At 46.0% G+C, this 25006-nt stretch overlaps 1 protein-coding gene across 2 annotated transcripts in view; it reads left to right on the top strand.

The window, feature by feature from the left end:
- Positions 1–25006, top strand: part of EGFR (epidermal growth factor receptor) — a 176153-nt gene that overhangs the window by 103979 nt on the left and 47168 nt on the right. For both annotated transcript variants that reach the window (XM_019653027.1, XM_019653026.1), the window contains exons 2-6: positions 17489–17640; positions 18540–18723; positions 21233–21367; positions 22831–22899; positions 23786–23904. In XM_019653027.1, coding sequence (XP_019508572.1) covers positions 17489–17640; positions 18540–18723; positions 21233–21367; positions 22831–22899; positions 23786–23904 — 659 coding nt within the window. The remainder of the gene's footprint in view (positions 1–17488; positions 17641–18539; positions 18724–21232; positions 21368–22830; positions 22900–23785; positions 23905–25006) is intronic.

Raw genomic sequence — 25006 nt, 5'->3', positions numbered from 1 at the left:
GTTTGCAGAGCCTACCTATGTGCACACACAGCGCAGGCGCCATCCTGAGGCCCTTCATCTCGGTGACCATGTGCTTTGTTTCGTGACATTTGTGAGAGGAGCTTTAGAGCTGCAGTGTCTCACCAACATGAGTGTCAGCTCAAAGCCACGCTGAGCCTTTTGAGAAGGAAGCTTGTAGGACAAGACACAGGGAGGAATGAAAGTGAGGGGAAAACGTCATGAAAAACTAGAGCCGCTGACCTTTCCCATCTCACACGTGGAATTAACACAGTGTGTGTGTGTGCGCGTGTGTGTGTGTGTGCGTGTGTGTGTGTGTGCGTGTGTGCGTGCATGTCTGTAGCTCTAAAGCCTACTTAGGGAGGATACATAAATAGAGATATGAACAAGAAAGCTATAGTTTAAGTTACAGGGAAAGTGTTTTTTTCTAGATCAGTCATGGTTTAAAAATGTCCAGACTTGTCGTTAATTCTCCCCTTGTGCTATTGGCACAAAATGTCCCTGTGACATTCCACACTACTTCAGTCAAATCTAAAAGCTTTGTTTCAGCATGTTTTATTGATAGCAATATGTTTAAAATCTGCTAGGTTTTTGTAAAGGCCCATTAGGCTTGAGATTGACTTAATCATTGAAAATGGAGGCTGAATATTATGCAAGGAGTGGGCTGTCTGGACACTTGCTTGACTGTGCTGTTATGTTTTCAGATCTTCGACATTGCAAATTTAAGGTCTGTAATGATGGTGCTGTTTACCATATTCTCTGGCTGCAACCTATGGATGGAAAACGATAGGGAAGCCCATGTGAACACCATGGATCTTGGGATTTTTATGAAATCTGCACTGTCATTATACGTAGGTTTGGATCAGGGATAACTGACTTGGAAGATGGCCCCCTTGTGGGCAATGCACTTGGTTGACTGGAGCCCAAGAGGACAGGGGTCAGGAGCCGTCACCACCTGATTGTCCCTGGGCTGCGCTGCTGTCACCTGCAGCCCTGGCAGGGACACCACACACTACCCAGGGCTGGCAGCCCCTCCGGCCCTGTCCAGGCTGAACCCAAAGTCTCCCCCATAATCTGGCCTTCAGTATTCTCTCCTCCATGACTAGCTTGAACATTCTAGAGTTTTACCTGCAAAGGTCAAGGGCCCCTGACACCACCCTTCTTCTATTCGTCTATACCTATGCTACCCCCAATTCTGTTGAGTCCAACTCCTTAATACCTGCCCATGACCCTGCCGTTGTTCTGGTGCAGTGCTGGGAAAGCTCGGTGCTGGGGCCTGTCCTGGAGAGCTTGTTCGGGTGCAGACTGAGCCTGTGTCCATGACGGGCTGGGACTCCTCATCCCTAACAGGCTCTCCCAGGCGAGGCCGATGATGCCGGGCTGAGAGCCACACGCAGAGCCTCCAGGCTCGAGACCAACGGCTGCCACCTAAATGGCCCCTCCATGCTCCCCCCGAGGCCTTCTAGGCCCTTCTCCATGTGGTAGTGAGCCTTTTTTAAAAAAAGAAGTTAGAAGAGGGAGATTATTTAATTCTACAAAGGTGTAACATGGCAAAGAGAAAAATCATTCGTAGCCATAAATCAAGTATGCACCATTGGAACCACATACTTTAAACAGAATAATGGTTTAAAAAGGATAATGGCTTCTGTCTTTATAAGGAAAAAAACAACAACACAGTATTTGAAACTTACAAGCTATTGTGCCTAACTCCATCCATTCCTCTTAGAAGACAAGAGTCACTTGTCACCAGGGTACTGCCGAAAGCCCAAGTTCATTACCAAGAGCCCTGGGGGCTCTTCCCACGAAGCTCACGCACACCTAGGGATGGCAGCTCTTTGCAAGGCCTCTGCTTTACAGCTTGTGCTCCTAAATAAGTTATGTAACATTTTTGTTTGGAGAAAAGTGTAGATTCACATGGTATTGTACGAAATGATACGGAGAAGTCCCGTGTGCCTTTTCCCCACTTTTCCCCAGTGGGAACCTCTTGTGATGTCATGACCAGGTATTGACACAGGCAGGGCACAGAACAGTTCCATCATCACAAGGGCCCCCTGGCGTCTCACTCTTACACACACACCCACTTCTGGGTGCCACCTAAGTCCCTCTCTTTAAAAACAGCAGGTATTTTTAAAACACAAATCTGAGCGTGTTTCTCCTTGTTGGGAACCTGTCAGCAGTTTCTTTTAAAATGAAACCTAAAGTCCTTAGCAGCCAGCCCTTCAGTGGCCTCCTGCTTCCCACCTCCTCCTGCTCTCCTAGCTTCTTCTCTCTAGACTTCTGCGCTGCCGGGGAGCCGTCTGTAACCACAGCTCCTCCTGCAGGGAAGCCCCAAGCCCCATCCTGCACATAGCCAAGTTCCTCTTGTCCTGAGGAGCTGAGCTGAATGGCCATTCCTCAAGGAATCCTGCCATAGCCTCTCAGATGAGGTCAGGTATCCACACCCCGAAAGCGTCCCCACAGCCGGGACCACAGCTGCAATCCAGTTACCAAATCGTTCAATGACTTGGTGAATGTCTGCCTTCCCCACTTTGTAAGCTTCATGAGGCAGGGACAGCATCATCCTACCTATGCCGTGTCCCTGGACCTCGCATGCTGCCTGACACACACTAACACTGAAATGACAGTGACGACGATGATGATGGTGGCGGCGGTGATAGCAACAGCTTACGTGAGCCAGACACTGTGTTGCAGATATTAACAGCTTAATCCTTACGATGACCTCATGAAGGGGACACTTTTTACCCTCATCTTGAAGATGAGAAGAGTAAGGCTCAGCGGGGAGACATCATTTGCCCGAGGTGACACTGCTAGTCCCGCAGAGCTGGTTCGAAGGTGGACACCTGGAGCTGGAACCCATGTGCTGAAACATGACAGCATTCTGTCCCAGTGGCCAGCCTCTGTGCACGTGGCCACCATGCACACTGGGAAGCTGTTCAATGTACACTTGCTGGATGAAGGGACTCGTCCCCTGAGCCGGCTCTGGTTAACTCCCAGCATCGAAGTCATGCGCGTACAAAGATCAAAAGAGGCCCCATTCTCGTGGGCTTGAGTCTCAGTAGCTTCCCTATTAGGTTGATTCTTTTTTTTTTTTTTTTCAGTAGCTTGAGTATTAGGCAGACATGAATTAGAAAGTCTACATTATTTGAGAGTATAAACTACAAAGCACTTTGTAAATGTTATTTTAGTTATAAGCAGATGAGTGTATAATGAACATAGCATTCATTATATGAAAAGTATTGTGGGATTTGGGGTATAAAATTTACTTAGGAATTGTCCTATGAAATAGCCACAAACATCCAGCAAAACCCAAATGTCCCCATTTCACCTCAAATCAACAGTAACTTGTAAGCAAATAGACTTGGGGGCAGGAGGAGAGCTAGTGTATTTCTAATGGTAAAAGCAATTCCCCAGTGAAAATTAATTATTGTCTAGTTAATAAGAGTCCCCCATTCCTGGGCACGTCAATACTTATTCCTAATTGTTATTGAACATTTTGGGTTTTGGGTTTCTTTTGCAAATTGAGCTAGCATTGGATGAGTGGCCTGGTCCTTCTACCCAACTTTGGACAGTTTCCAAGCATAAAGTTCTAATTCCAGATAATCATGTCAGAAAGATCTGGGTCTCTTAACGCTGGGAACTGGCCCAGTCTAGCCTCCCCCAAACCCAACAGTCATGGCTTGCTCTATTTGTTCTACAAACGATTTACTACATTTTTTTAGTAATCCTAAAAATTGATGTATTTTTTCCATGGAAGAAAGTGTTCCCACATTTTCCGAGGGGGGAGGCATCTATAACCTTATTCCTTATCCTCTCATTTCTCACCCCCTCACGCTCGCCACCACCCACACAACATCTGTAGTTCTTAAACTAAAAGCACAAATTATTGTAGAAGTTAATTGAGCTTACAAAGAAATGCTTGTGTAGAAAACTTTCTCAGCTTCAACAGGAAAAAAAAAAAAACTGGTTTGAGTGGCCATTCACCAGAGTAGAAATTAGTTCTCTGGAAGGCACTCTTACAGCCCCTTAGGACTGACCCCTTCTGCCACCCCCGCCCCCTAAAGATTTGACATGTGCCAGAATAAACCGCTCAAGGACGAGTCCAGTTAAGACATAAAGCACACATTACAGTTTTCCCTTCTCCCCTTACTGGCTTCAATAACCAGATAGTCAGCTTAAAAAGCAAAACACAAACAAACAAGGAAAACGCTTTAGACTGCAGACTGCCAACCCATTGAAACCCGTCCACTGTGCTGGGCCTAGGCCTCCCAGCTGTTTAGGAGGCCATTGGACACCATCCTTCTCACACAGCGCTGGCCCTGCAGGGACATGCAGAGCCCCAGGTTGCCAGGAATGACTTTATCTCCATCAACATGTTCTGTCAGATGGAATGGGACAACCAGAGAAGCCAGGACTGGCACAGAAACAAATAAAAAACTTTCCCATCTCCTGGAGTGAACTGCCGAGCCTGGATTTGGTACTCAGACGTACCGTGGGGGCAAACAGCTTTCTTCTATAGTTTTCCAGACCCAGTGACTTGGCTCCCGCCCCATCAGTCCACTCCTCTCCCTTCATTACCTGGAGTCTCCTAGATGTACAGTCACAGCAGGTGGATGAGGCATCTTTCATTGCACAGCATCTTGGTAAAAGCCTTGTAACTTCACTTAACAGTAGCTGCATTTTGAAAGACACTTCTGATGGTCCCAGGCAGCATGGATGGCTCCTGGAAATTAGTCTCTTAAGTGTGCCCAAGGCGGGGGGAAAAGTCAAACAGTTTCTTGCTAAGAGAGAAGGAAATCCACTCCCGTATTCGTTGACCTAGAATTACGGTCATGGTGGAGCCGTTTTACCATCATCATTGCACTTAAACTTGAAGGCTATAAAAGAAAGCTCGACAAAAAAAGGGAATGTTTTCTGGAAGCAAGATGAAAACATAGGAGAAAAGTTGAAGGTAAGAATTTTTTTCAGAAGAAGATAGGGAATATGTTTTGTGAATCACCTATGTGAGTTATTTCCATGTGTTCTTTTGGACAATCATCAATCATGAAGCAAGGATGGCAGCGATATGTTTGCTTGTCTGTTATTCCAGCAGACTCACGTTTTTGGAAGACATCACTGTTTAAATCCCAAGTACATTCAATCGGAAAATGGGCTTTGGACAACAGAATTCTGCATCTCCAGTCAGTAGCAAACCTAACTCTATTAGGCTAGTAGGCTGTGATAGAAATGAAAACCTAAGAGGCCAAGCGAGGAAAAATACTTTGTCATCCAGCTTCAGGGGAATTTACCGTCAGCCCTACTATTAATAGACTCCATGGAATTCCATTGCCATTGCTCCACGGCCATATTAGTTATTAAACCTTAAAAAAAAAAGTGAACCAAGTCTTCTGAAAACGTATAGATGATGTTAATGCAGTTAGTTCAGTAACTTGGCAACATTTATTCATCTTTTATGGCTTGCTGACTTTCTCAGTGTAATGAACTTTCTCAGTGGGATGCCAAAGGAAACAAAATGTTTGCTGTTGTTCTCAGATGACATATTATTCTTTAAAGAGACAAAATGTGCCTTGAAACAGCAGAACGCTCTCACCACCCCAGAACCAGCAAATGCAAATCCGTAAGAGGCAGCCACAGGGCGGAGGAAGCCAGGAAGGGGAGCTGGACGGGGGTCTTTCTGAAGGTTGTTGCTGTGAAGGAAGCCACACACATGGAATTCCCGAAAGCGTAGAGGAGGACGGGGACGTGGGGGACAGGACTGGGGTGAGGGAAGCAGTGATAAACATCGTCTTCAAATACCTGCAGTGTTGTGAGGTGGAGGAGAAGTGGGTTGTCTCTGTGTTAATCCAAAGAAATGATCAGTGGACTAGGTTCAGATCAACGTAAAGAATAATTCTGTGACAGAGCTGTAAGTACAGAGGATGCCAAAACAATGTATACACATTTTAAGAAAGGAAAAGTGTATTAAAATTGTAATACTCAATAGGTACCAATAACAAAAGATGAATACAAGTCACGTTTGACTTCTGCAATGACAAGAGGTGCTCAGAGTGGTTCCCATCAGCGTCCAGACACTTCTAATTACGGTGAACTACTGCTTGAGCAACGTTGGCCAAAGTGTCTATTGTATACATTTTTTTGGCACCCCTGGTACAAGCGTGGGCTGCTTCACACACTCTGAGCAAGACTAAAATTCTTAGTCACTCAGAACAGACAAGCAGGACTGGACAACCATTAGTCATGGATATGGGAGGCCAGGATTCCTGGAAATCATGGGGATAGAGAGCCGGATATCGAATTCTAAACGTAAATGATGCCTAGCACAGAGCTGCGACAACCCGGACACAGAGCACACCTCAATAACAACCCCCAGCCCCCTACTCCTCCCTGTCCGTCTTCAGTACATGTCTCTTCAGTGACTCTGTTTAGCTGATGATGGAGCAGGAAGTATCTTAACCCTAAGAAAAGCCTTTTGGAGTTTGGCCTTGATGGAAAATGAGTCACTTTAACCAGGTTTATCTTCTAGAAAGTATAGGATAAAGGGACTTCTAATTCTATAGAGATGTTCCTCCACTGACGATGGGGTTATGGCTACATAAACCCATCGTAAGTTGAAAATAATGTAAGTCGAAATGCATTTAATACACCTCACCTCCCAAACATCATAGCTTAGCCTGGCCCACCTTAAATGGGCTCAGAACACAATATCACCCCGCCACCCCACATCACCAGAGAGTATGTACCCCATATCGCTAGTCTGGGGAAAGATCACAATTCAAAATTTGAAGTGCGGTTTCTAACTGAATGGGTATTGTTTTCACACCATCACCAAGTTGAAAAATTGTTAAGTTGAACCATCGTGAGATGGGATCGTCTGTAGGTCCCGGCCTGCTGTTGGGCCCAGACATTGGCAGAGGACAGCCCAAGGGTCCAGTCCAGCTGCCGCCTATTTTTGCAACTGAAGTTTTCTTGGCACATGATGGCGTCCTTCCCCCCCCCCTCCCCCCCCGCCCCTTGTGCTTATTGTCTGATTGCTTTCCCACTTACGGCACCAGAGTCAAGTGATTGCGGTAGAGACCATATGATCTGCAAACCTGAAACTATTTATTCCCCAGATCTTTTCAAAAAAGTTTGCCAGCCCTGCTCTGGAATGTCATAAAGGAGGCTTTGGGCTCTGTTCCCTAGCCTTAGGCCTGTGGCAGCAAGGGGCCAACTCTGGTTGGCACCGCCCACTCACTTTGTTTTCTCAGGCAGGTGACCATCTAACAGCAAATGGTTATGTATGAGAGCTGTTACTTCTAATTGAAAGCTCTTCTCATGGAGGGGCTAGTGTGTTCTAGAAACAGTATTTCTGAGCCCAAATTGAGATTCTTTTGTGGCAGAAACTTGGTTCGGCGCCTGCTGAGAGAACTGAGTTGTTAGTGACTCTCGAGTCAGTCTTTCCTGGTCAACAAATCCGGGAAATGGGTTTTGGGTCCAGAGCCGACGAGGGCGAGAGAGGCTTCAGGCCTCCCCCATGAAGACGAGGTCTGTCCTCCTAAGTCAGTCCTTTGCCCTGCGACCTCCTTTTCCCATTTTAAAATGAAGCTTAAGAGGAATATTGAAATCAAGTAGGAGTAAGTGAAAAAACAAAACAGTTCATTTTAAAACAAGCATTAAATAAAACCATGTGCATACACACAGCCCACAAATCTGACTATGCTTGTGAAACCACCACAAAGGGTCAGGGGAGGCCTTTTTCTAAATGAAAAATAACAACAGTGGAGAATGTTCTAAGCAGCAAGCTGGGAGTTCTCTTAAGGCAATTATTCTAAACAGCGCACAGTAGGTTTTAAGTGCCCGGCACGGGCTCCCTGGTCAGAAATGGGTCCAGATGCCTTCCTGTCAAGCTGTAAGCTTGTCCCTGGGACCAAGGCAGGCCAGTTAGCTGTGGTCAGCACCAGCTGTCCCTCCTGAAGTGGCAAGAGCTCATGGCTGCTCGCCAGGCCCACACACAGCAGTGTGAGCGGAGGGCAGCAGGGATCAGGCTCTGAGAGCACTTGGAAGGAAGGAAACAATTCATTCCCCTGGGATCCAGTCCATGTTTCATTCAGATTCAAGTCATGGTGGTGTTTACGAAGGGTCTGCCATGTGTCAGGTGCCCTGACCAGAGGTTCTGCCATGTCACTGAGTCCTCCCAACAGTTGTATGTCCCTGTTTTATAGATGAAGGAAAAACAGAGGCTCCACGTGACCAAGAAGTTTCCTCGGTCGTGGTAGAACCAGATTTCTCAACCACCTTGTGACTCCAAGGCCACTCACTGGTCATTGACAGGTGCCAGTAAAAGTTTGCTCGTTGTTCTATAGCCTAAACAGCTGGGGAGTTAGTTTTCTACTTCTTTCCCCCTTGGTTTTATTTTTGAGATCCTATATGACTAAAAAAAGCATGAAGTGTTGGTTCAGACAGTTCTGCTGAGGACCCGACATGTTTCTGTGTCTTGGGGAGAGGGGAAGGGAGCAGGCAACAGGCTCTGCTCGTTGGTAAAATCAAGGCACGCGTCTCCTTAGGGTGATTATTCGTCTTCCTTTCACTGCTTCCTGTTTGTTCCTGGCAGCAAAAAGGATGCGGTGACGACCACACAGGAAAAGCCCAGCCTGAAGTCGCACAGTGCAAGTGGCTTGGAAATCTCTGCTGTGTCAGCCTTGTCCCCGTCGCTGACCCCACCCCCATCCCCAAATCTACTTCTTTCCCAAGTACCCCCGAGAGTGAGTGAGCACCCTCCTGCCTCCCGCCATCTTCACATCATTTTCCTGCTCCTTCAGGACTGAGGGTTCCACACTTGCTCACGGGAGGTTCCAAACCTGCCCTTCTCCTGTTGGTCCCCCCGTGGCAAGCATCACTAGTCCCCTGCGACATCCCAGCACATCAGCTCAGGCTTCCCTGTGGCTCTGCAGGAGTCCCTTGGAAAGTCTGCCCACAGCAAGGGCTCGCAGGGTCCTGCGTGGCACGGGCTGGCTAAGGAGCTAGACCTAGATGTGGCCCTAGCAGGGCAGGGGCTGCCGCCAGGGGCGCTGGGAGCGCCTTCGTGTTCAGGAGAAAGCACTGGAGCAATGGCCCTCTCCTGGGGTCTTAGCGACTGCTCCCCTGTTTAGATTTCTGTTGTTGTATTTGCTTTGGATTTTTTGGGGGTAGGGGAGAGAGTGGCTATTTGTGTGTATGGTTTTTTTCCTAATGCTCATGGGTAAACCAGTTTAAATGTGTGTCTGTTTAGACAGATGGCCATACAACACAATTGCGCATTAGAGACTGGTTTTAAAAAAAAAAGTGGGTAATAATAGAAGAAACAAACACATAAGCCATCTTGGGGTGGGGTACACAAGCGCCGCCTTGTGGAGCAGTCTCTGCAGAGAAACACAAGAAATGGCCCTTCCCCCCTGGATTGAAGAGCTTTATTTTCTCGCACATTACAAATCCTTTCCCAAATTTTCTTCAATAAGAAGAATGGATGGGGAAGTGAGTCTTATAGATAACTACAAACAAACCCAGAAAGGATCCCTTGTACCCCCAAATTAGGACATGGGCAGTGACTCAGAGAAGGGGGGGCACAGGAAACAAAACACAGAAATGGAAGACACCCACTTTCTTAGTGTGGTGAGTTGTGGGACTGTGAATGGTGACGTCACCAAGCCTGACACCTGGAGGTGGGTGATTTTTCCTCCTTCTCACTGGTTTCCTTCAGCACGTCTCTACATTGCGTGGCTTCGGGATGTCCTATGATTAGTTCATGTGTAAAGTCATCTCCCCAAAGGGCTAATCTATTCCTCCAGGGCAGTGAGTACGTCTGATTCATTCTTGGCAGCTGTCATTGTGCTGTTTTATTAAATTTGTTTTAGTTGACTAAGTGAAGAAACAAAAGAACAAACAGCCCTTCCCAGGCCCTGGTGCAGGCCACAGAGCACGGGTGGAACGAACCCTTACCGAGGTGGCCAAAGCAACACCTAATGACCCCGCCTTGCCATGATGCTTTTCAGCCATGAATGGCATTCAGATGACTTCACTAGGGACAACTCAACCCGCAAGCACACAGCCCAGTATGGGGACTGTCACTCAGCCTTTGTCCCTAGGGAGTGAGTCATATGGGCCTGAGGAGAATACAGGACAGAAGGTATGTGAGTTGGGTGGGGACCGTGCCCAGAGGAGTGCAATCTTGTCAGCCCTGCCTCACTTTACCCCCACGTCACCCTGCTGGGAATGACATAGATTGTGAGGGCATATCTCGGAAGAGCAAAGCTGAGCCCTGAGAGAGCATGAAGCTGTTATGTATGAGAAGCTGGGGAAGAAACAGGGAGTAGCCAAGCAAGCGCGCTGAGGGCCATGGGAAGCCGGGCCCCTGGCCTCCTGCGGCCTCTCCCCGCAGCCTTTCATGCTGTTTTCTGCTCATGGGCTCTCTGTTGAATGGGGGCCAGTCAAGTCAGGTGTGAAAGGTGGCCGTAAGCAGAGGGCAGAGTTGAATCAAACTTGAGTCAGGTTCTGAACCTGGTTTTCAGGCAGTGGCCTTGGACACCAACCCCACTTTGGAATTTTCTATTTCCCACGTCTTTGCCAACCCCCTCCACACACACACACACACACACACACACACACACACACACACACACCACCCTGCCCCATTCTTTCCAGGCTCCTAGCTTTCTGTGGTGGCAACCAATTAACCAGATGGGCAAAGCCATCTTATTTCAGTGCCTTCTTCTGTGGTAACAGAGAGCAACCAGCTCTTCTTCAAGCCTCTCGCATGTCCAGTGAACAGGCGGGATTCAGCTGTGGCCTTGTTGAGGAAGAGCTTTGAAAACTGGGGGTGACTGTACCCTGACTGGGAGCATCAGGTATAAATGACTCTGCACTCCCTGCCCTGAGTATCAATCTGACAGAGCAGTGGAGCTCCGAAGACATAGATCAGAAGCACTGCAATTGCAGTGCAGACGAAGGATGTTTGGCCAACAGATCTTTGGGAGGGAAGTGGTATGATTCCTCCGAAAAACATGCCAATATGTGAAGAGAAAGTCCCGAGGCATGAGTGAGCAATAGTCCCCAGCTAAGAGATTAGGGAAACAGAACCCAGGCCAGCGAGGAGGAGCTTTACTCATGATATCGCTAGAAAGGAAAAACCAGACACACTCAGTTCGCTCCTGTTTATATTTTCACATAGAAAGATTGTAAACCAAAGCCAGGCTTCTGTCTTTTTCTTCAGTGTGCTCAGCACTCAATATTTAGTCAAGGAATACTCCAGCCACGTCTAGGTCTGGTTCTATATAACCTGATACATTAATAGGTTCTGGTGTATAATCGGATATATATTATTCACCTGTCCATGAATTTTTGTTCAGTATGTGTCCATGTGTTTAATATACAGATGCTCAAAGACACTGACCACCAAGACAAACTGTGTTGCCAGGCACAATGCAGGTATCATAAGAGATTTATTGGCCTGAATGAAAAAAAAAAAAAAAGATCAATGGGTATTGCTTTCTAGTCCAAATGAGTTGCTGATTAGTCCAATAATAAGCCAAATTCATTTCTGACTCACTAGCAAGTCAACTGCCTATAAAAAATGGAATCGATTGCCAGCCCTGTGATAAGATTTTTAATTTCTATTGTTAGAGCCATTATTTGGACAACATCCTATAATATGAAAAGTGGTATCTTTTATTTCAGAATTTTGAAGCATCCCACATTTCAACACAGCTTGTCAATTCTGTTGAGTTCATTTAAAATTTAAAAATCCCTGGGGGGTGAGGGAGATGGTGTGGTGGTATTATTGAAAACACGTAGGCAGAAATTGATGGCCACACCTTGGTTGCTGTGAATGCTGCTGTGGTAAAGCCCGTGTCAGACGTCATTTATATTTAGAGAGAGTTGTGGTCTGTGAAGCACTTCCACGCCCACAATCTCATTCAGGCTCACAACTACCGTCACACATCACGCTGGTCCCATTTCATGCAGTGAGAACACTGAGTCCCAGAGAGTTGAGGTGACAAGCTGGAGGTCATCCCATGGTGACATGGTCACCGTCTTCACGCTGATAGGGAGATGTTTGGTGATGTCACTGGAAACATTCCCCCATCCCTCATAGCACTGGCCTTTCTGGGTTCAGAAACACCAATTCATACTCAAGAGAGTGGACACAACATGAAAAGGTACCCTTACTCTACTTGGTATATTTTTTTAAATATCATAAATTTGGCTTGGGATTATTTTAATGGCTAGGAGGAGACTCCCGGGGATGGAAATCAACCAGTTTGGGTGTTCTGTTCCCTAACTCAGAAATAAAAGAGGTGTGATTTTAAAGTCTTCTGCTTGTTAACTTAATTAGAGTTACTTTAGTTTGCAGCTGGGTTGGACATGCCAAAGCTGGCATGTCTAGTCCAGTAGGCATATTATAATGCCCATGGCAAATTGTCAAATATTTAAGAGGACTTTTGAGTGTTCGTTTCATGTGCATTTCCAAGTTGCAGTGTAGATTCAAATTCAGTTTGACAACTATTTCTGGGTGCCTGCAAGCTAAGAACTATTTATTATTTATGAAATCAAATACAGTAGAGGACTACTGACAAAATATGAAGCCTTGGAAAATAAAGGATAATCTTCACAATTTTAATGAGGCTTTTCCCACTCCACAAAGCCTTTCATTCAACCCACAGTGAAAAATTTAAATGCTACTTTGTGTGTACTTTTATTGTTTTCCTAATTATTTCATTATGACACAACCATAGATTTTTCTACTTTCCTATTATTACAAACTGTTGTGTGGGTTAAATAAGTTTCATAGGCTAGTCTGGTATTGTAATAAAAATTAATAACATTTTTTCTGTAGAAAAAATTCACTCTGTGTTCCCCAAAACCAACTTTAAAAAACATATTTATGTATTTCTATAAAATGTATTTATAGAAATGCAATTTGGGGACAGTTCAAATCCATCACCTTTGGAATGCATGGCGTTTTTCCAGAGCTGCCATATGTAACTATTCTGAAAAGTAACGAGGGTGAGTAAACTGTAGCTGGTTACTTGCCCTTCTAACACTTTCTGTATGTAGTACCTCACTGTCCACCAATTATTTCTAATTTTTAAAGTACCATCACAAAGGCTTTTATCATAAATAAGGCAAAACTTTGAGGATTTTATAGTTTCATTTCTCCATTTTTTTCCCTTTTTAAAATGTATTTTATTAAAATATCCTTCTTTTGCCCTTGTTCAACAGGTTTTTGTAAACTTTCTCCTCAGTAATTTTTTACTGTAAAATATATGGTCAACTATAGAAAATTTGAAAAATGCAGAAACAATAAAGGAAGAAACAAGAAAAATGCCCAGAACCCCACTATTCATAAACTACCATTGTTAACAACTTGGTGTGTTTTCTTTCTGTCATATGTCTGTGCATAGTTGAGATGTATATACATACACATTTTGAAATCGCCACCATGCTACACCTTCAGTAAGGCAAAAGAAATGATAAATCCTGATACGATGAAACCTCTGGCAAGCTCTCTCTCTTTCCTTATAATATTTTAAATCTATTATGTAAATATCATCTTATTTGAGATTTCCTTAAACCCTTTCAGCAATGAAAGTGGGGGAAAAAATCCTTCTCCTCTGACTTTTAAAGCTTCATCAGATATGTCACCCAGACTAGAAAGATTTCACGGTGACCAAGCAGAAAGTCATGAGGACTGGCACCCTTCTCATGCACCTTGCCACCTCTTCGTCCCCCTCAGACACGTGGAAACAAGAAAGGCAGAGACCTGGGTCAAGTCATCCGAGACATGGCCAACAGTGCTTCCATGTCTGCAAGAGAAATGTGTGTACACATCACAGCAGTCAGTCCAATGATACGTGTGTGTGTGTGTATGTACATATACGCATATGTACATTCCACCTCTCCCCATTATATGTCTGAACCAACAGTATACATTTACATATTCACAAACAAATAATCGTTTTAAGTAGTGATAAATGCCAACAAGGAGAACAAGCAGGGGAATGTGATAGAATGTATTGGTAACTACTTAAGCTAATCTGGTTCCCCATCAGGCAAGGCTCTTCTGCATGGGTGACCATTGAGTTGGGATCTCAGTGATAAAAGTGACGCAAAAGTGCAAAGATCTGGGAGAAATGGAAGAGCATTGCAAGTTGGTGGAACACCCCCGAAGTGGGCAAGCACTGGGCTTACTGGAAAGAAACAGAGGGTGTGGCTGGGCCAGTGAGGGGGGCTGAGAGGAGGCCCAGGTGTAGTGTGAGACAATTTCTGCTTCAAACCGAAGTGCTCTGTAGAAAATGGGGCAAGGATAAAAACGAGGCACAGACAGCTTAGGAGGCCAAGGGGAGCGTCACAAGGGCCTGACTATGTTGGTAACCATTAATGTGTCATTTGAGAAAACAACAAATTAAAACAATTATAAATTTACTCAGGCAGTTCCAAAAAGTGTCTAAGTGGATTTGGGGGAAACCTGGGGAAACTTGCTTTCATGTTACATCGTAATCCTCACTTCAGATTTGCCCCGACTTGTGGGCAGAGAGAGGTGGGTACCCCATAATGACACAGGCAAGCCCCACCCCATAAAAACAAGGGCACTTCAAGACTTAAAAGGAGACAGATTGTTTTTCTTTTCAGTTAAGATAAATTGGGGTGCTCTTGAGAAAAAGAGTAACCAGACCATGGGTCAGCCCTCAATGTTCCAGGATATTATGCAGGTAACTTCCCATAAAACACTTGCCTGAACCTGTCGCTAAAGCTTGAGTGCAACACGTCAAAACGGGTGAGTCTGAAAAACTCCGTGCCGTGAAATCGGCCTTATGCAAAAGGGCAATGCCGCGTGATCCCATTCACATGAAGCCCTAACACAGGCAGTCTGTGGTAAGTGTAAAGCAGTCAGAGCACTGGTTCATGGTGTGGGGGCGGGGTGGCCTGGGAAGCGGGAAGGGACATGAGGCGCTCGCAGGGCGACGGTCTCCTGTATCGGGAGAGGCGTGCAGGCTCCACAGGTGTGTGCATTTGTGCAGACTTGATTATCTCACAGTTTGTGCATGTTACCTCAACAACAACCCTGAACTAATATTGAACTGTAATCGGAGGCATGCCAGCGTGAAGTGCACTGATGTCTGAACCTTATTGTCAAATGCGTCAAAAACAAGATAAAGCGAACATAATAAAATGCTCATCTAAGGATGCTCGGCAGCCTGTTTTCTCAGCTTTTCTATACACTTGGGAATCGTCACATTAAAATCTGAAGTCAAAACGCTAATAAGGGCTTTGTCAGGCCTGTGTCCTGGGCCTGCTGCTCTAGATTCCGTTAAATTTGTCTTTAGATTTGCACAAGGTGGAGCCAATCACTTTTTGAATGAATGATGAAGGCTGCACAAGTACAGTCTTCTTGAAATTATTATTTTTTTCTATAATGAAACAGCTGAATTTAAATGGTACCTGTTCTGTTTTTACTGACACAGCTTCCTTTCTCATTGATTTAATAATAAAAATTCCTTGGTTCAGCTGAGAGAAACTTGTAAGCTGATATCGTTGCTCATTTAAAACAAAAGCAACTCTTATTGTTTCCTTCCCTCCATATACTGAAGAAGCTCTTCTGAAACGTACTCCAGCCCCGAGTTCCAGTCGACACTCTTAAAGAGTGTCGACTGGAACTGTGGTGTAGGTACGTGTGGCTACCTACACCACAGCCAATCAGTTAGGCTGACATTGAGAGACCATAGCCAGTCAGCTAAGAAAGCAGTTTTTGTTTCAAGGTGTGCCAACTGAAAGGTCATGCGCTATCTTCAAAACTCTGTGCCGACATCGGTGGTGGCACCTTGCAGGACTTTCGAGTTGAGACATCAGTCTGGCCCCATCTGCACACATCGCAGCCAACCATGTACAACTGTTCCAGCCTGAGGTTGCCATCAAAGCAGCCCACGGTCCTGGGAGAAAGCAGCCCGGAGATGTTGGGTCAGCCCCATGTTATGCTTGGAAGAATTATGGAGTCATGCTGCCCCGGGGACCAGTCGATAGGGGCTCCATCTTGTCGCTTGTCCTAGTTCCCATGTGACAGTTCTGTCTCCCACCGCTTTTGAGTGAGACCCCAGAAGGGGTGAAGAGGGAAACTCCCATAGAATCAAAGAGGAGGTGAAGATTGCTTTGTGTCTGAGGCTGGTGCGAATGCTTCGGGTTGGTTTTGTGGTGTCTGAAAGGGTGCTCTCGGCTGTGACACGGAAATACAAGAAGAGACAGTCAGATGGCGCTCTTCAGAACAGTCCCCATGAAGGGGGGACAAAGGAGCCTATATCACAGCAATGGAAATTAGAAAGAGTTGCTAAAGAAGGTGCCTGTGTGTTGACTTTGGCCTTGTCTTCGTGCCCAGCCACCTGCTCACTGATTGCAGTCGTGCAGACGGGGAAGGACCTGGCCAGTTCTGCATCTCACCTCCAAAGCCAGAGGCCATATTTCTTCACTCTGATGATAATTTCGGTTCAAAGTATAGTCCCTTAACAAGCTCCCTGCTTCAAAAGCCCCAAACCTCTTTGTTTTGTTATGCCTGCCTGAACATGTCTTTAAAGAGCTGGGTCTGTAAATACGACTTTATTATAATCCTCGGCTTTTAAACACAGACTACCAAGGGTATTTCCAGAGTCTACCTTTGTCCCCTAATTTACTTTTTTTTTTTTTTTGTATTACGTTTGATACTTTAGAACATTAGGGAGTTGTGTATGCTCAGGTTGTGTGCTGGCAGGGGACGCAAAGCAATTGAAACTCCATCTGTGTGGGGTGGGTTTGTACCAAGTGTGGACACACAGAAGGATGCGTTGGTTTCTCAGTCTCTGAGTGTGTTTTTAAATGTGTGTTTTCATTTCGCTATTTACTAAATCTTATATAATTAGACCTTTGGTTTATTCTTTGAGGCATTTGTTTAGAAGACTATTTTTAATCTCCAGCCAGCTGGGTTCCAATTTACCTTCTCATAATTGATTTCAGGTTGTACAGTGTGGTCAGAATATATCGCCTAGTGTATATTCCATTTGTAAATATTCTTTGGACACATATATGATGCGCTGTCTGTTTGCAAAGTAAAAAGTTCATTACATAGTTATTAACTCAAAGTTGTAATTATATTATTTACATGCCTCATGATATATGTTTTTTCTTACTAAAGCTTCTGCAGACTATTTTATCTTAAAGATTTTCATAGAATTCCATCTAGTTCCGTTTGAATCTTTAACATTTTTAAACAAGTCCATGCACCACAGGGATGAACTGCACCTTATAGAAACAGAATCATTTTTTTTTGGTCACATTTGCCTTAAATGACCTTTGACCAGATTTAACATTGTAAGTCGCTGAAGCACACAAAGTTAGTTGAAGTTTGTAATATTGTTTTATTTTAGTTTTGTCACTTTACTTGGCATTTCACATGATTTATCTCTCTCTCTCTCTCTCTCTCTCTCTCTCTCTCTCTCTCTCTCTCTCTCTCTTTCAGTTTGCCAAGGCACAAATAACAAGCTCACGCAGCTGGGCACTTATGAAGACCACTTTCTGAGCCTCCAAAGGATGCTGAATAACTGTGAGGTGGTCCTTGGGAACCTGGAAATTACCTACATGCAAAGGAATTATGACCTTTCCTTCTTAAAGGTTAGTGGAATGAATGTGATAGTCTTACGCAAACATAATAGAAGTAAATATAAGTAGATAAAAGGCCTTGGCATTTTTGGAATTTACCTAGATGTGTATTTGCTATTGCTGTGGCAATTACAAGTTCTAGGGAACCACAGATGCAAGTTTTATGAGAAGGCCACTTTCCCAGGTAGTGTCAAGTTATAAAAGAATGTCAAAGAGAAACAGGGTAGGCTGGCCTTCCACTATCATCGTAGACACTGATATGAATCTTTTCACCATTGCTTTACCTGTGGTGTCCTGGAATACAGGCTCTTCGTTTTGTAAAAGCCCTGCTTTGTAGCATCCGCCCATTCCCTTGGTGTAAATACTCCCACCATGGTTGATTTCCAGCTACCAAGAGTTTAACTACCAGTTCACAAAATTTCTGAATGTTTTGCGATAGGCTCCAGCCAGCTCTGAAGGCTTCAGAGTTTGGTGGTAGTTGAACTTTGGATTTGATTGGCCTGCCTCTGGTGTGTGTGTGTGTGTGTGTGTGTGTGTGTGTGTGTGTGTGTGTGTGTGTGTGTGTGTGTGTGTTTCAGTGAGAAAGTAGGCAAGTCAGATACAAAAGAAATTAATGAAGTATTTCCATTTTCATCTGAGTGTGTTGACCGCCAGGCAAAATGAGAGTCCCAGCGTCCCTGAACAGTACGCGTCTCCCTGCATTACCGCCAGCAGGCTGGAGAGACACAAGGGCAGGAGTGGCCATGAATCCCGTCACCTTCCTCAGATGTAACCATCCGCGTGCTTTACGCTTGTCAGCCACTCGAGTGCATGGTTCAGTTCGGTGTCGTGGGCTCTCTGGACCCATTTTAGACCTTGCCTTCCTGAGCTCCTCAAAAGAGAAAGACCATGTTCACATTTTGTCTCCTTAGACCATCCAGGAGGTTGCTGGCTATGTCCTCATTGCCCTCAACGTAGTGGAGAAGATTCCTTTGGAAAACCTGCAGATCATCCGAGGAAATGTACTCTTCGAAAACACCCATGCCTTATCAGTCTTATCCAACTACGGTGCAAACAAAACGGGACTGAGGGAGCTGCCCATGAGAAACTTACAGGGTAAGAGGCCAGGGCATGAGGACCTGGAAATGTGTAATCACGGAGAGCCACTCGGTTGGGACTCAGCGGACCTGTCGCTTTCCTTAATTCCACTCAGAGTAGACTTTTACTCATCAAGGACAAATGTATTGCGTGCCAGCCATGCAAGACACAGCACGTGGAAGTTCCCAAAAAGGTGGTAGATAATGAGATAGGAAGGGAAGACGTCAGTCAGGTACTGGTTCTCCCACGTTCATGGAAAAATATCCAGCGAATTAGTAGGAAATGGGAAAGGTTCTGAGAAAAAGAGAATATGGCCAGACGACCTGGGCTGGAAGGCAGACGTTGGGTGCCTAAGAAGTGAATAAACAGCCAGTCTTAGTACCTGACCGCAGATGTAAGGGGCATACATTAAAAATCAACCCCTATTTGAAACCATGTTCAGAGTAATGTTGTCACATGGAAAGCCATGTTTAAGTTAGGAGAGGTAATGGAGGTGTTACAGGAGAGTTTGGATTCTTGTCACTAGGACATGTGTGAGGGTGCTGTGAGAGGAAATATGGAAGATGAGAGAAGAGATGGGAAGTTGATTTTTTTTAAAAAATTGAAGATAACAGTGACAGTACCCTCGCTGTGTGGCCAGTGCAGTGCCAGGCATGTTAAAAGGGTCACTTCATTTAGTGCCACAACCTTCCTTGGAAGCAGGTGTGACACTGTGCCATTGTACAAATAAAGAAATGGTGGCAAAGGAGCCTTCCAAAGTTCCCAAACTAGGTAGAAAAGCAAGTCTCTGTCCCCAGATCCCTCGCCTTTCCCATGCACTGTACACTTCTGAATTACTGTAGATAAGGCACAAAGGACCAATTTCTGGTGTTGGGGTTGGGGTTGTATAATTTCAAATTCATGTTATTAAATAATTCTTGAATGTGAATTATTTAATATTAGTTACATACTGTTATTGATAATTAACCCAGTACCTGTCACGAAGTGAGCAGTCATCAAATGTTGAAAGGAAAGCTTAAAGGACGACTGCCTCTGGAGTACCCCCCTCTCTTCCGAGCTGTCCGGCAGGGACACCTGAGCCCCCCAGTACCTTTTCTTCCCACAAGTGCCGATGGCAGGTGCTCTGTAAGGCCCCACCTCGACCTTCATCTCACACTCTCTTTCTTGGCACCTTGGTCCGTTGTCCTAATTGTCACAGCAGCCTGGACATCCCGATTGTGTGTTTCCAGTTCTGACCTCTCGTCAGAGTCCCAGCCACTTGACTGTGGCTCCCTCCCGAGTGAATGTGTCACTTGATTATCCTGCTGTCATCTCCGACTTCACATCCAAAGCTCCACAGTTTGGCCCTTTCCGACCTCCCAGCCTGTCGCCGTGATTCCTTCGTTCTCCACCAGGCACTGAAGAGTTTGCCCGCCATGCCAGCCTCCATGCCTCTGCCCTGACTCTGGTTTCCTCAAGGCCGCAGTGCCCTCCCTGCATTTTCCACTACAGTTCGCTCCTGTCAGCCTTCCAGGACATGTCATTCTTTCCAGCAGGCTCAGAGATCTTCCTGGGGAGAACCTTTTCTTTTCCACGTTGGTGCTTTGTGCACGTGGCACATCCATTCCCTGCCTGGGGGATGGTAGACACTCTTTATGTATCTGTCTTTAAATTACAGATAGTCATAGGACCATTGTGAGGATTAACTCAGATAATGCATATAAATTAACCAGCACGGTGCCTGGCCCTGCCACGTGCCGTGGCCTTCTGTGGGCGTGAGCTTGTTCACTGTGTGCCCTTTCCGTCTCCCCATGTGTGTCCGGTCTTAGAAGCCAACATGTCTGATTTCTCTTTGCAGACCCCACACGGAACTTGCTACAGTATTTTGTGCATATAAGTCATTCAGTAAAAATTATGTTTCACGTCGTTGATACAACACTCTCCCTTTTCTCTGCCTTGATGTTTTGGTTTTTTGGGTTTTTTTAATTACCCTTGATTTTTCATGTCCTATCACTTCTTCCTTTGAAACAATCACTCGGTCTTTTATGTCCTTTGCATTCCTGTGTCCGCCCTGCCTCTCCATTATACACACAGATCCTTCTTGCTCCACGTCACTCTCACCCCTTGCAGTGTTACCACCATCTCCTGGCATCCGCAGCTCACCATGCTGGCGATGGCCACCACCCTTCCTGTCCCATCGACCCCTTCAGATAGAGACGTCATGCAGTCATTTCAGTGTAGCCTGGACCAGCCTCCCCGGGACCACAGACTCACTGAACACTGTGCCCACCAACTCAAGCATTTACCTCCCTTCCTCCTCATATTTCTACATTCTGATCATTCGTTGTTCAAAGGCCCAACGCAAGGGAGATCCGACCTCCTCCATGGCACTCATGTTCCATCTGCCCCACTGAAGTTCTGTGAGGGTCTCGCTTGCACGCTCGCATCTTTTTTTAGCTGAGCGCTACATGTAGAGAAATGCATGCCCAGTTTGCGAGAGCTTGGAAGAGACGGCAGGTGTGCTCACTGGGGTTCTTGCCTCACGCAGAAATCCTGCAAGGCGCCGTGCGATTCAACAACAACCCTGCACTCTGCAACGTGGACACCATCCAGTGGTCGGACATCGTCGGCAGCAGCTTTATGAGCAATATGTCGACGGACTTTCAGAACCAGCTGGACAGCTGTAAGTGTTCCACACGCGTCCCCGCTGCCTCCAGCTCCTGGGCTGGGGGTGGAGCTGTAGAGTGCTGGGGTGGCAGGAGAGAAGGCCGAGTTACGTGACGTCACATTAATCTAAAACAAAGAACGGTAAACAAAGCATCTGGAAGAGGCCGGCTGAAGGCAGAATTATAGGCAGACCTTGAATTCATTGGTTGGCAAATGTTTTCCTCTGTGACAGAAAGGTGCCATTAAGCATTTTTAAGTCTTTCTCTTTTATAAGCCGCTCATGTGCTTGTAATAGAAATTTGAAAAATATGGGAAGCATAGGTAACACGTAGAAATAACGTGATGCTTCTATACAGACACAATCACTTAGAAGATTTCTGTGGATGAGCTTTGCTCTTTCCTCTCTGTTTCTTTCTCTCTTGGTCTCTCTCTTCCTTTGCGACATGCATCCCCATCCATTCAGGCTTCAGCCTCACCATCTTTCATCAGCCTCACATTCGTGCCCTCCACCCCTGGGGGCGATTGTCAGAACTGTCCGTCATAGTCACGGGGTGACCTGGTTCAACAGTCACTTGGTGTATCATCAGCTCTTGCATTTGAAATCTCAGTTCTTCCAGAGACTAAATTCTCCTGACTGTGAGAGACTTGGGGACACAGATCAACTCCTTCGGGTGACTGTGTCTTTGCAACGAAATATAGTGGCATGGCCGATTGCTTTTTAACAAATGTGGTGGTCAACCTGTTCTCTATCTACCGATAGAACACTTCGGTCTTCAGATTTCTCAATGCTGATGAAAACAAAACGTAACTCACGAGATTAAACACTGTGGTAGCTGTAATTTGTAGTTGACCATCATTTATAAAAACTGACACAATTGATCAATATTTTCAGACAATAGCTTGCAAATCAATAGCTGAGGTTTTAGATAATTAACAAAGTGATACACGCTGTGGACATTTCCCTGTGAGCCGCATTCTGTGCCTGTCTCGGGCTGGAGTCTAGGAGTTTATAGTTACAGGACTCTAGCTCCCCAGGACAACGGACCCACCCAGTCACTCACGACTGGACATAACCAGTGTCATGGGCGCATGAGACCCCTCCAGGTTAGATGCTCTTAACAGTAGTGTGGAGATGCAGGAAAATTCACCAGGCCTCAGCAGGGTTGAGATCCGCACCCTTGAGTTCAGTAAAATCTCAGTTTTTGTGGCCTGTGACAAGTCCACAATCACTGCCTCAGTGTCCACAGCTGAAATGTAAATAAAAGCAGTTCGTGGCTCATCTTTTTTTTTCTTATGAGAGTCTTTTAAATCATCTTACAAACCAACCAGCCAAACCAACAGAGAATAAGAAATTTGGAAGCTATTCCTCTTTTCTAAAATGTTATTTTGCTCAGGGTCTTAGAAAGGATGCCATCAGTTTCTTGTCATTTGTTGCCTTTCGCTAAGATAATGAATTTAACTATTGCTTTTATATTTTAGGCCAAAAGTGTGATCCGAGCTGTCCCAATGGCAGCTGCTGGGGCGCTGGGAAGGAAAACTGTCAGAAACGTAAGTCAGTGAGCAGAGTTCAGATAAGCCTATGGCCACCCCCACCCCCCTACACTTAGCTGCCTGTGTTGGCTTTCCCTTTGAAGACGCCAAAAAGCATTCTTGACTATAAGGCAGAATGTTAGCTGTCCTATGAATGACAGCCCTGCAAATCTCCCTGCCAGCGGTTAATCCAGGGTGGGCTATTTTGGGCACCTCGGCCTGTCATAAGCGAAAGCCAGCGGCCCATATACCAGCCATTCTCTCTGACCACTATGTTTGGCAGCGTTTCCTGGAAATGGAAGACTTGTCTGTGTTACCTGAGTCACTACACGTCTTGTTTCCTCACCCTTCCCCACCTTTGGTACCCACCTACATAAAAGCACAGGCAACTCTTCTCAAGGGGGTTTTTTCTGCAGGAATCCTAGTGTAGGAGCATGGGGGGCCAAGGAATCTGGGGACCTGTCAGCTTAAAAGCTAACCGCCTGTCTTTAACAGATCATCAACTACGAGACATGACAGTTACGAGACATGGAAGTTTTAAACACTACTTCCTGGCATGTATTTCTGTTATTCGTATATGCTTTCCGTATTATCCCAAAGCCCAGTTCTAACTCGCATCTAATGTTTAGCCAGTCTAAAAGTCTAGGCTTGATCCGGTCAGTGTTCCTAAGTGATTAAAAATAAACAGGGGGAAGAAAACAGAGGTGCGATGAAGAAAAGTCATGATTCGATTGAATCTGGCAGAATGTGACTGTTTGGGGACTTGAACAAGAGCAGAATCACAAAATCCATCCTTTTGTTCACTTTTCCATCCTGTTTTGCAAGTGCTCTGCAAGGTTCCGGGGAAATGACCTTTCCGCCCTCCCTGCCCTTCAGCTCACGAGTGACCTTTGCTCCTTTTCAGTGACCAAACTCATCTGTGCCCAGCAGTGTTCAGGACGCTGTCGCGGCAGGTCCCCCAGCGATTGCTGCCACAACCAGTGTGCGGCTGGCTGCACCGGGCCCCGGGAGAGCGACTGCCTGGTAAGACCCGCCTCCCGCAGCCTCCATGGTGTTGGGCCTGCAGGCGCTGCGTGCTGCCCCTCACCCAGGCACTCTGCAGGGCTCCCCTGCCCCAGGGTCTGGAGGCGCTTCCCGGGGTTGGAATGTATTGATTAGCGTTTGTGGGAGCAGACAAGGATGCTGCCCTTTGCAGGGTAACAAAGCATCTTTTATTGTCCTGCCTTTACCACTTACTTTGTGACCTTGGGCGAATTCTGGGACCTCTCTGTGCCTTGGTTTCCTCCTCTGACAATGGTGGGCAATGGAGCACCTATCTGTTAAGTGGTCTAAATGGCATAATGCATGTGCCATTCGTAACTAGGCCCTGGGCATAGAATGCACATAAATAAGGGTCACTTGTCAGCACTGTTTCCTATGGCAGCAGCTGCATTATCACACTATTTGTGGTTTCACTTAATTCTCATTACAGACCTAGGGTGTTGATACCATAAAGACCCCCGAATATGCACAGAAATGTTAAGAAACCCACCCAGAGCCACACAGATCTCGAGTGGCACGGCTGGCACTCCGCCATGCCCCAGTCCCTCTGCTCTTTCCACCATGGCCCAGATGCCTCCTCAAAGGGCCCTGAAGTGCTCACTTTTGTCCCCGTTTCTGCAGAGAGCGCTAGGAAAAGCCTTGTTGCCCCATTGGGCTGTGGGGGCCACACGTAGGCTGCACCTTGGGTGTGAGAAGTCCTAGAGGCGCCAGGGTTGGCAGGCATGAGTCCTGGAGTCAGCACCGAGTGTGACAAGACCCTCGTCACTTCCAGACAAGGAGGCCCACCTAAGGTGGGATCCAAAACACTGGTTTCAGGGACGGGGAGACTTTTAGATTCCGAAGGCTCCGCCCAGCCTCAGGACTTTGACTCAGCTGGTCCGGGCTGATGCCAAGGTACAGCGCGAGGGGAAACGTGGTGTGCGATTCTCCGAGCCACCACTGCATTTCGGCTGGTCCTTTCTAGGCAAGGCTTTCTGGGGTGTGGCAGTAAATTCTAAAACGTATCCTCAAGTGTTCTCTGTAAAGGAGCCCAGTGTAAATAGAGTTTAAAAATAATGTCCCTCCAGAGTTACCACCCTACTGT

The sequence above is a fragment of the Hipposideros armiger genome, unplaced genomic scaffold (genome assembly GCF_001890085.2).
Source record: "Hipposideros armiger isolate ML-2016 unplaced genomic scaffold, ASM189008v1 scaffold_192, whole genome shotgun sequence".
Lineage (NCBI taxonomy): Eukaryota > Metazoa > Chordata > Mammalia > Chiroptera > Hipposideridae > Hipposideros > Hipposideros armiger.
The sequence above is the reverse complement of the archived record's forward strand: the minus strand, read 5'-3'. Positions and strand labels throughout refer to the sequence as shown.